Raw genomic sequence first — 11,832 nt, forward strand, 5'->3', positions numbered from 1 at the left:
CCCATTGGCCCCGCCCCCTTCGCCCCGCCCCTTCCACCCATTGGTCTCTCACTCCGCGCCCCTCGCACGGTCACGGGGCCTCTCCCTGTTTATCAGCCTCCTCCCGGCCGGATCTTCTTCCCGGCAGGCACGTGACCCATACGCCTGCGTGACGTCAATCACATGATACGTCTCCCTCCGCGCTGGCCGTATCCTTCCGCCACCCTGTTTCTTGGCGAGCTCTCCGGCATGGCCACGCCCCCTTCCGCAGTGGCCACGCCTCTCCCGCCGCTCCCCTCTCCATGGAGGCCCTGCCCCTCCTCTTTATTACCGCAGCTCCGTCTCCCCCCGCCCCCCGCACTATTTTGTTGTCAAACTGCCACGCAGGTGGCGCAGCGTATGGGGCTCTGTGAATCGCGGCTGTGCGGTGTGCGGGCCGGTGGGGAAAGGCCTGGGCTGCGCCCGTAGCGTGGCCCTGCCCAGTCCGGAATGAGTCAGGCGGAAGCGGGACTTACGCCCTTTTCGTAGCCCCGGAAAATGGGGGCGGGGGGAAGCTCGGCCCCTTTACGCCTGCGGCGTAGCTGTGAGGCCGGGAAAGAACCCCCACAGTTACGCTAGCGGCGTAGGTGAAGGCGGCGGTTACGCTAGCGGCGCAGGGAGCCGACGCAGGGCGGGCGGGCGGCCTTTACGCCAGCGGCGCAGGGCGGGCGGCGGTTACGCTAGCGGCGCAGGGAGCCAACGCAGGGCGGGCGGGCGGCGGTTACGCCAGCGGCGCAGGGCGGGCGGCGGTTACGCCAGCGGCGCAGGGAGCCGACGCAGGGCGGGTGGCGGTTACGCCAGCGGCGCAGGGCGGGCGGCGCTTACGCCGGCGGCGCAGGGAGCCGACGCAGGGCGGGCGGGCGGCCGTTACGCCAGCGGCGCAGGGCGGGCGTCGCTTACGCCGGCGGCGCAGGCAGCAGCGCAGCCATGAAGTTCCTGTACAAGGAGGAGCAGCCCTTCGAGCGGCGCCGCTGCGAGGGCGAGAAGATCCGCAAGAAATACCCGGACCGCGTCCCGGTGAGAGCCCGGGAGCCTCCCGGACCGGACCGGGCCCGTCCGGTCGGGACCCGGACCGGACCCCCGCCCCCTGGTCCCACCCCCCCGACTGGATCCCCCCCCCCGTGGGGCCCCTGGGCTGGGATCCCCCCCCGAGACCCCCGCCCCCCTGTGGGGCCCCTGGGCTGGGATCCCCCCCCCCGAGACCCCCTGCGAGACACCCGCCCCCCCCCCCGCATCTGTGGCACCCCTGGACTGGGACCCCCCCCCCCTTGTGAGAGACCTGCCCCCTCAGCCCGCATACGGCCCGTGGACTAGGATCCCCCTAGAAATACCCTGTGAGAGACCCGCCCCTGTACGGCCCATGGACTGGGACCCCCCTGAAATACCCTATGAGAGACCCGCCCCTGTACGGCCCGTGGACTAGGATCCCCCTAGAAATACCCTGTGAGAGACCCGCCCCTGTACGGCCCATGGACTGGGACCCCCCTGAAATACCCTATGAGAGACCCGCCCCTGTACGGCCCGTGGACTAGGATCCCCCTAGAAATACCCTGTGAGAGACCCGCCCCTGTACGGCCCATGGACTGGGACCCCCCTGAAATACCCTATGAGAGACCCGCCCCCGTACGGCCCATGAACTGGGACCCCCCTGAAATACCCTGTGAGAGACCTGCCCCTGTACGGCCCATGGACTGGGACCCCCCTGAAATACCCTATGAGAGACCCGCCCCCGTATGGCCCATGGACTGGGACCCCCTGAAATACCCTATGAGAGACCCGCCCCCGTATGGCCCGTGGACTGGGACCCCCCTGAAATACCCTGTGAGAGACCCGCCCCCGTATGGCCCATGTACTTGGTCACCCCTGAAATACCCTATGAGAGACCCGCCCCTGTACGGCCCATGGACTGGGACCCCCCTGAAATACCCTATGAGAGACCCGCCCCCGTACGGCCCATGGACTGGGACCCCCCCTGAAATACCCTATGAGAGACCCGCCCCCGTACGGCCCATGGACTGGGACCCCCCTGAAATACCCTATGAGAGACCCGCCCCCGTATGGCCCATGGACTGGGACCCCCCCTAGAAATACCCTGTGAGAGACCCGCCCCCGTACGGCCCATGGACTGGGACCCCCCTGAAATACCCTATGAGAGACCCGCCCCCGTACGGCCCGTGGACTAGGATCCCCCTAGAAATACCCTGTGAGAGACCCGCCCCTGTACGGCCCATGGACTGGGACCCCCCTGAAATACCCTATGAGAGACCCGCCCCTGTACGGCCCGTGGACTAGGATCCCCCTAGAAATACCCTGTGAGAGACCCGCCCCTGTACGGCCCATGGACTGGGACCCACCTGAAATACCCTATGAGAGACCCGCCCCCGTACGGCCCATGAACTGGGACCCCCCTGAAATACCCTGTGAGAGACCCGCCCCTGTACGGCCCATGGACTGGGACCCCCCTGAAATACCCTATGAGAGACCCGCCCCCGTATGGCCCATGGACTGGGACCCCCCTGAAATACCCTATGAGAGACCCGCCCCCGTATGGCCCGTGGACTGGGACCCCCCTGAAATACCCTGTGAGAGACCCGCCCCCGTATGGCCCATGGACTGGGACCCCCCTGAAATACCCTATGAGAGACCCGCCCCTGTACGGCCCATGGACTGGGACCCCCCTGAAATACCCTATGAGAGACCCGCCCCTGTACGGCCCATGGACTGGGACCCCCCTGAAATACCCTATGAGAGACCCGCCCCCGTACGGCCCATGGACTGGGACCCCCCCTGAAATACCCTATGAGAGACCCGCCCCCGTACGGCCCATGGTCTGGGACCCCCCCTAGAAATACCCTGTGAGAGACCCGCCCCTGTACGGCCCATGGACTGGGACCCCCCCTGAAATACCCTATGAGAGACCCGCCCCCGTACGGCCCATGGACTGGGACCCCCCTGAAATACCCTATGAGAGACCCGCCCCCGTACGGCCCATGGACTGGGACCCCCCCTGAAATACCCTATGAGAGACCCGCCCCCGTACGGCCCATGGACTGGGACCCCCCCTGAAATACCCTGTGAGAGACCCGCCCCCGTACGGCCCATGGACTGGGACCCCCCTGAAATACCCTATGAGAGACCCGCCCCCGTACGGCCCATGGACTGGGACCCCCCCTAGAAATACCCTGTGAGAGACCCGCCCCCGTATGGCCCATGGACTGGGACCCCCTGAAATACCCTATGAGAGACCCGCCCCCGTACGGCCCATGGACTGGGACCCCCTGAAATACCCTGTGAGAGACCCGCCCCCGTACGGCCCATGGACTGGGACCCCCCTGAAATACCCTATGAGAGACCCGCCCCTGTACGGCCCATGGACTGGGACCCCCCTGAAATACCCTGTGAGAGACCCGCCCCCGTACGGCCCATGGACTGGGATCCCCCTAGAAATACCCTGTGAGAGACCCGCCCCCGTATGGCCCATGGACTGGGACCCCCTGAAATACCCTATGAGAGACCCGCCCCCGTTCGGCCCATGGACTGGGACCCCCCTGAAATACCCTATGAGAGACCCGCCCCTGTACGGCCCATGGACTGGGACCCCACCCCAGAAATACCCTGTGAGAGACCCGCCCCTGTATGGCCCATGGACTGGGACCCCCCCTAGAAATACCCTGTGAGAGACCTGCCCCTGTATGGCCCATGGACTGGGACCCCCCTGAAATACCCTGTGAGAGACCCGCCCCTATACGGCCCAAGGACTGGGACCCCCCTGAAATACCCTGTGAGAGACCCGCCCCTGTACGGCCCATGGACTGGGACCCCCTGCAGAAATATCCTGTGAGAGACCCGCCCCTATACGGCCCATGGACTGGGACCCCCCTGAAATACCCTGTGAGAGACCCGCCCCCGTACGGCCCATGGACTGGGACCCCCCTGAAATACCCTATGAGAGACCCGCCCCTGTACGGCCCATGGACTGGGACCCCCCTGAAATACCCTTTGAGAGACCCGCCCCTGTACGGCCCGTGGTCTGGGACCCCCCCCAGAAATACCCTGTGAGAGACCTGCCCCCGTACGGCCCATGGACTGGGACCCCCCCGAGAAATACCTTTTGAGAGACCCGCCCCTGTACGGCCCGTGGTCTGGGACCCCCCCTAGAAATACCCTGTGAGAGACCTGCCCCCGTACGGCCCATGGACTGGGACCCCCCCTAGAAATACCCTGTGAGAGACCTGCCCCCGTACGGCACATGGACTGGGACCCCCCTGAAATACCCTATGAGAGACCCGCCCCCATATGGCCCATGGACTGGGACCCCCCTGAAATACCCTATGAGAGACCCACCCCTGTACGGCCCGTGGTCTGGGACCCCCCTGAAATACCCTATGAGAGACCTGCCTCCGTATGGCCCATGGACTGGGACCCCCCGAAATACCCTATGAGAGACCCGCCCCCGTACGGCCCGTGCTCTGGGACCCCCCTGAAATACCCTATGAGAGACCCGCCTCCGTATGGCCCATGGACTGGGACCCCCCTGAAATACCCTATGAGAGACCTGCCCCCGTACGGCCCATGGACTGGGACCCCCCTGAAATACCCTGTGAGAGACCTGCCCCCGTACGGCCCATGGACTGGGACCCCCCCTGAAATACCCTATGAGAGACCCGCCCCCGTACGGCCCATGGACTGGGACCCCCCTGAAATACCCTGTGAGAGACCCGCCCCCGTACGGCCCATGGACTGGGACCCCCCTGAAATACCCTATGAGAGACCCGCCCCTGTACGGCCCGTGGACTGGGACCCCCCTGAAATACCCTATGAGAGACCCGCCCCCGTACGGCCCGTGGTCTGGGACCCCCCTGAAATACCCTATGAGAGACCCGCCCCTGTACGGCCCACGGACTGGGACCCCCCTGAAATACCCTATGAGAGACCCGCCCCCGTATGGCCCATGGACTGGGACCCCCCTGAAATACCCTGTGAGAGACCCGCCCCCGTACGGCCCATGGACTGGGACCCCCCTGAAATACCCTATGAGAGACCCGCCCCTGTACGGCCCGTGGTCTGGGACCCCACCCCAGAACTACCCTGTGAGAGACCCGCCCCCGTACGGCCCATGGACTGGGACCCCCCTGAAATACCCTATGAGAGACCCGCCCCCGTACGGCCCATGGACTGGGACCCCCCCTGAAATACCCTATGAGAGACCTGCCCCCGTACGGCCCATGGACTGGGACCCCCCCTGAAATACCCTATGAGAGACCCGCCCCCTTACGGCCCATGGACTGGGACCCCCCTGAAATACCCTATGAGAGACCCGCCCCCGTACGGCCCATGGACTGGGACCCCCCTGAAATACCCTATGAGAGGGGTTTGGGACGGGTCCCACATGAGGAGAGATTAAAGAGGCTGGGACTTTTCAGCTTGGAAAAGGGGCAACTAAGGGGGGATACGAGAGGGGTCGATCCAATCATGACGGGTGAGGAGAAAGGGAAGAAGGAAAAGTTCTTTACTTGTTCCCATAATACAAGAACTAGGGGCCACCACGTGAAATTAACGGGCAGCGGGTTTAACGAAGAGAAGGAAGTTCTCGGTCACCCAGCGCACGGTGGACCTGGGGAACTCCTCGCCTCAGGAGGTGGGGAAGGCCAGGCCTAGAACAGGGTTTAAGGGAGAACGGGATAAATTCATGGAGGCTAAGGCCATTAGTGGCTATTAGCCAGGCGGGGTAAGGGCCCGGGGTCCCCGGAGAGATCACGGGATCGTTCCCCGTTAGGTTCGCTCCCTCTGGGGCACCTGGCATTGGCCGCGGTCGGAAGATGGACCTTTGGGCTGACCCAGGAGGGCGCTTCGTATGTTCTTATGTTGACCTGCCCCCGGGCGGCCCATAGACTGGGACTCCCCCCCGAAATATCCTGTGAGCCCTGCCCCATGGACTGGGACCCCCCCCCCCCCGAAAAACCCTGTGAGAGGCACACACGCCCCGTACAGCCCATGGACTGGGACTCCCTCAGAAATACCCTATGAGAGACCCGCCCCTGTATGGCCCATAGACTGGGACCCCCTGCAGAAATATGAGTGAGACAGACCCTGTGTCTTGGAGACCCCCCCCATACCTCCCAGATGTGCCTCTCCCAGGACCCTCCTCCCCATAGGAGCACCCCCCAGCGAGACCCCAGGATACTCCCTCTGCAGTGGGACACGCATCCTTGACCCCCTCCTCCCCCAAAATACCATATCCTGTTCAGAAGCACCCCTGGCCCCCATGGTATTCCTCACCCTGGGATATTCTCCCCCCCCACGACCCACATTGCCCCATCCCCCCACCCCAAATACCCAGGCCTGGTCTTATTTAGAGAAACACCCCCTGTGGGGGTTATCTTTGCCCCTCACCTTCTGGTGGAGGGAACCCCCCCAAAATACCAAGACTGGGGCCCTCCCTCCCTCCCTCCCACATGCGGAAATACCCAGATCGGGTCCTGTTGTGAACCCCCATGGCTAACCCATGTGTGACCCATGCCATAGACACACATTCAGTTCCAGTTGACACCCCGTCTGGGTCCTGTTACCCCAGGAAATGTACCCAGAAGTGTGGGGGGGTTGAGACCCTCCTACCCTCCCTTACCACCCCCAGATCTGCCATAAAAACTGGGTCTCTGAGTCCCTGGTGTAGTGTGTCCTCATCCACCCCGCACCCGCAACCCCCCATCAGGCGCCCTGGGGGAGAGAAATCCATGGAAGCTAGAGGGCAGCCCCCCGGGACCTCGAAAGAGACACCCCACATCAGTGCATCCCTCCTGCCACCTGCCGGGACCGTCCCTGCCTTCCTCCTGCCCTCCCCTGCCGGGACCTTCCCTGCCTTCCTCCTGCCCCCTGCCCTCCCCTGCCGGGACCGTCCATGCCTTCCTCCTGCCCCCTGCCCTCCTCCTGCCCCCTGCCCTCCCCTGCCGGGACCGTCCATGCCTTCCTCCTGCCCCCTGCCCTCCCCTGCCGGGACCGTCCATGCCTTCCTCCTGCCCCCTGCCCTCCCCTGCCGGGACCGTCCCTGCCTTCCTCCTGCCCCCTGCCCTCCCCTGCCGGGACCTTCCCTGCCTTCCCCCCTGCCCTCCCCTGCCGGGACCTTCCCTGCCTTCCTCCTGCCCCCTGCCGGGACCGTCCCTGCCTTCCCCCTGCCCTCTCGTGCTGGGACCGTCCCTGCCTGCCCCCTGCCGGGACCTTCCCTGCCTTCCTCCTGCCCCCTGCCCTCCCCTGCCGGGACCTTCCCTGCCTTCCTCCTGCCCCCTGCCCTCCCCTGCCGGGACCTTCCCTGCCTTCCTCCTGCCCTCCCCTGCCGGGACCTTCCCTGCCTTCCTCCTGCCCCCTGCCCTCCCCTGCCGGGACCTTCCCTGCCTTCCTCCTGCCCCCTGCCCTCCCCTGCCGGGACCGTCCCTGCCTTCCCCCTGCCCTCCCCTGCCGGGACCTTCCCTGCCTCCCTCCTGCCCCCTGCCCTCCCCTGCCGGGACCTTCCCTGCCTTCCTCCTGCCCCCTGCCCTCCCCTGCCGGGACCTTCCCTGCCTTCCCCCTGCCCTCCCCTGCCGGGACCTTCCCTGCCTTCCTCCTGCCCCCTGCCGGGACCTTCCCTGCCTGCCCCCTGCCCTCCCCTGCCGGGACCTTCCCTGCCTTCCTCCTGCCCCCTGCCGGGACCTTCCCTGCCTGCCCCCTGCCCTCCCCTGCCGGGACCGTCCCTGCCTTCCCCCTGCCCCCTGCCCTCCCCTGCCGGGACCGTCCCTGCCTTCCTCCTGCCCCCTGCCCTCCCCTGCCGGGACCTTCCCTGCCTTCCTCCTGCCCCCTGCCCTCCCCTGCCGGGACCTTCCCTGCCTTCCTCCTGCTCCCTGCCCTCCCCTGCCGGGACCTACCCTGCCTTCCTCCTGCCCCCTGCCCTCCCCTGCCGGGACCTTCCCTGCCTTCCTCCTGCCCCCTGCCCTCCCCTGCCGGGACCTTCCCTGCCTTCCTCCTGCCCCCTGCCCTCCCCTGCCGGGACCTTCCCTGCCTTCCTCCTGCCCCCTGCCCTCCCCTGCCGGGACCGTCCCTGCCTTCCTCCTGCCCTCCCCTGCCGGGACCTTCCCTGCCTTCCTCCTGCCCCCTGCCCTCCCCTGCCGGGACCTTCCCTGCCTTCCTCCTGCCCCCTGCCCTCCCCTGCCGGGACCTTCCCTGCCTTCCCCCTGCCCTCCCCTGCCGGGACCTTCCCTGCCTTCCTCCTGCCCCCTGCCGGGACCTTCCCTGCCTGCCCCCTGCCCTCCCCTGCCGGGACCGTCCCTGCCTTCCTCCTGCTCCCTGCCCTCCCCTGCCGGGACCTACCCTGCCTTCCTCCTGCCCCCTGCCCTCCCCTGCCGGGACCTTCCCTGCCTTCCCCCTGCCCTCCCCTGCCGGGACCTTCCCTGCCTTCCTCCTGCCCCCTGCTCTCCCGTGCCGGGACCTTCCCTGCCTTCCCCCCTGCCCTCCCCTGCCGGGACCTTCCCTGCCTTCCTCCTGCCCCCTGCCGGGACCTTCCCTGCCTGCCCCCTGCCCTCCCCTGCCGGGACCGTCCCTGCCTTCCTCCTGCCCCCTGCCCTCCCCTGCCGGGACCTTCCCTGCCTTCCCCCTGCCCTCCCCTGCCGGGACCTTCCCTGCCTTCCTCCTGCCCCCTGCCCTCCCCTGCCGGGACCTTCCCTGCCTTCCCCCCTGCCCTCCCCTGCCGGGACCTTCCCTGCCTTCCTCCTGCCCCCTGCCGGGACCTTCCCTGCCTGCCCCCTGCCCTCCCCTGCCGGGACCGTCCCTGCCTTCCTCCTGCCCCCTGCCCTCCCCTGCCGGGACCTTCCCTGCCTTCCTCCTGCCCCCTGCCCTCCCCTGCCGGGACCTTCCCTGGGGGGGAGGGTCAGGTCAGACCACTGTGTGTGTGTGTGTTTGGGGGGGGTTTGGGTCGGACCATTGTGTGTGTTTGCGGGGGGGGTTGGGTCGGACCATTGTGTGTGTGTGTGTTTGGGGGGGGGTTGGGTCGGACCATTGTGTGTGTGTGTGTTTGGGGGGGGTTGGGTTGGACCATTATGTGTGTTTGGGGGGGGTTTGGGTCGGACCATTGTGTGTGTTTGCGGGGGGGGGTTGGGTCGGACCATTGTGTGTGTTTGCGGGGGGGGGGTTGGGTCGGACCATTGTGTGTGTGTGTGTTTGGGGGTGTGGTCAGGTTGGACTGCTGGGCAGAGCCATCCCAGCCCCTCCCACCGCCCCCTGGTTTGAGCTATTCCTCCCCACCCCCACGGGGCTGTACTCCCAGCCCCCCAAGTGCCGAGGGGGGGGGCGCCCAGCTGATCCCCCGCGTCTCCTCCCTCCCCCGCAGGTGATTGTGGAGAAAGCCCCCAAAGCCCGGATAGGAGACCTGGACAAGAAGAAATACCTGGTCCCGTCAGACCTCACAGGTCAGTGCTGCCCCCCCCCCAGGGGGCGCCGTGCTGCTGGGACAGTCACGGGATGGGGGCAGATCCAGCGGGGTGGGAGGGGCTTGTGACTGGATGGGGGGGAGGGGGTCCTTGGGGGCCTGTCTCTGGGAACAGGGGTCATGGGGTGGAACGAGGGGAGCAGATGGAGGGGGTGGTCTCAGTGGGGGTGGGCAGATGAAGGGGGAGGATTTGGGATAGTCTCTTAAAGGGACAGGTGGGGTTTTCGGGGGGGGGGCGCAGAGGAGGGGTACTGGGTAGCCTCTCCAACGGCTGGATAAACCAGGGTGTGCCCCCATGGGGGAAATCCCCCCAGCTCCAGCCCTCCCACATAGCGCTGGGGGCGGGGGGATTCCCAGAAAGGCCCTTGGAGGGGGGAGGAGAGTAGGGGGCGTGGAGTGTGTGGGTCGTGGGAGGGTATTGGGGAGGCCGCCCCCCTCGTATCCTGACCCCCCCCGTTCTCCCCCAGTCGGACAGTTCTACTTCCTGATCCGGAAGCGAATCCACCTAAGGGCCGAGGACGCCTTGTTCTTCTTCGTCAACAACGTCATCCCCCCGACCAGCGCCACCATGGGCCAGCTGTACCAGGTAGGGCGCCAGGGGGCGCTGTGGGGCGGGGAGGGGGCAGCAGAGGGCGCTCTCCCCTGGTAGGCAGGGCTGGCCCCAGGGTGGCGCTATGGGCGGTGTGGGGCGGGGGGCTCAGCAGGGGGCGCTCTCCCCTAGCAGGCAGGGCTGGCCCCAGGGCAGCGCTAGGGGGCGCTGTGGGGCAGGGAGCGGGGCGGGGAGCTCAGCAGGGGGCGCTCTCCCCTGGCAGGCAGGGCTGGCCCCAGGGCAGCGCTAGGGGGCACTGTGGGGCAGGGAGCGGGGCGGGGAGCTCAGCAGGGGGCGCTCTCCCCTGGTAGGCAGGGCTGGCCCCAGGGCAGCGCTAGGGGGCGCTGTGGGGCAGGGAGCGGGGCGGGGAGCTCAGCAGGGGGCACTCTCCCCTAGCAGGCAGGGCTGGCCCCAGGGCAGCGCTAGGGGGCGCTGTGGGGCAGGGAGCTGGGTGGGGGGCTCAGCAGGGGGCGCTCTCCCCTGGCAGGCAGGGCTGGCCCCAGGGCAGCGCTAGGGGGCGCTGTGGGGCAGGGAGCTGGGTGGGGGGCTCAGCAGGGGGCGCTCTCCCCTGGCAGGCGGGGCTGGCCCCAGGGCGGCGCTAGGGGGCGGTGTGGGGCAGGGAGCTGGGTGGGGGGCTCAGCAGGGGGCGCTCTCCCCTGGTAGGCAGGGCTGGCCCCAGGGTGGCGCTAGGGGGCGCTGTGGGGCAGGGAGCTCAGCAGGGGGCGCTCTCCCCTGGCAGGCAGGGCTGGCCCCAGGGCGGCGCTAGGGGGCGCTGTGGGGCAGGGGGCGCCCTCCCCGGTAATGACCCTCCTCTTTTTCTCCCCCCTCCCACCGCCCGGCAGGAGCACCACGAGGAAGACTTCTTCCTGTACATCGCTTACAGTGACGAGAGCGTCTACGGCATGTGAGGCGCCCCGCTCCGCTCCGCCACCGGGGGGCGCCCTCCTCCCCGAAGGGACCTGCACTTTCTCCTTTTGTTGGTTGATCTCCTTGATAAGAGCCTTTCTCCTCCCGGGGTGAGGATGGGGGGGGGCACCCCTCCCTGTCACCCCCCCCATCTGCATAATTAAATCCTCCCCATGTAACCACCCCTCCCTGCTCTGCCTGGGTTTCCTTGGCTAACCTCTGATTTCCTGCCATGAAGGGTTTTTCCAGCCCCCCCTTGGGCATCCACCCCGCCCCCTTGCCCCCAAAATTGCTGGCTCCTCGCGTCACCCAGCAGGGCCCCGAGCTGCCACCAGGGGGCCCCGTCAGCGCTTGTAATGTGGTGTGTGTGCAGGGGGGGGGCGAAAGAGGGGGCATAATAAAATGAGAAGGAAAATGCTGAGCCTTGTGGGGTGTTATTTCTGCCGGGGCGGGGGAGGATGACACTGTGTGGGGACCATGGTGAGTTGGGGGGTGGCCAACCGATGGCTGCTGTTGGGGAGATCATGGGGGGGCAGGAAGAGACTGTCCCCCCCCTTGGAAGGGGGAAGGGGTCATAGACAAGAGGTGGTGTGGGTCCCTCAGGCAGTGGGGAGAGAACCCAGGAGTCCTGGCTCCCAGCCTCCTCTGCTCTGACCCACCAGCCCCCACTGCCCTCCCAGAGCCAGGGAGAGAACCCGGGAGTCCTGGCTCCCAGCCCCCCCTGCTCTAACCACCAGCCCCCACTCCCCTCCCAGAGTCGGGGAGAGAACCCAGGAGTCCTGGCTCCCAGCCCCTCCTGCTCTAACCCACCAGCCCCCACTCCCCTCCCAGAGCCGGGGAGAGAACCCAGGAGTCCTGGCTCCCAGCC

The 11,832-nt window shown here is 67.3% G+C and overlaps 1 protein-coding gene across 1 annotated transcript; it reads left to right on the forward strand.

Moving 5' to 3' along the window:
• The first annotated feature begins 881 nt into the window (after positions 1–881).
• On the forward strand, positions 882–11,385 carry LOC123357405 (GABA type A receptor-associated protein). The gene is made up of 4 exons (XM_045000642.1): positions 882–1,035; positions 9,371–9,449; positions 9,937–10,055; positions 10,901–11,385. Exons 1-4 carry the CDS (start codon positions 946–948, stop codon positions 10,964–10,966), a joined length of 354 nt encoding a protein of 117 aa, XP_044856577.1. The 5' UTR covers positions 882–945; the 3' UTR covers positions 10,967–11,385.
• Positions 11,386–11,832: the final 447 nt, after the last annotated feature.

Source organism: Mauremys mutica, unplaced genomic scaffold (genome assembly GCF_020497125.1).
Source record: "Mauremys mutica isolate MM-2020 ecotype Southern unplaced genomic scaffold, ASM2049712v1 000557F_np12_obj, whole genome shotgun sequence".
Lineage (NCBI taxonomy): Eukaryota > Metazoa > Chordata > Testudines > Geoemydidae > Mauremys > Mauremys mutica.

Coding starts and splice junctions, on each gene's coding strand:
- LOC123357405 (XM_045000642.1), top strand. CDS start 946: ATGAAGTTCCTGTACAAGGAGGAGCAGCCCTTCGAGCGGCGCCGCTGC. Junction 9,450..9,936: donor GGTCCCGTCAGACCTCACAG/GTCAGTGCTGCC, acceptor GTTCTCCCCCAG/TCGGACAGTTCTACTTCCTG. Junction 10,056..10,900: donor CCATGGGCCAGCTGTACCAG/GTAGGGCGCCAG, acceptor ACCGCCCGGCAG/GAGCACCACGAGGAAGACTT.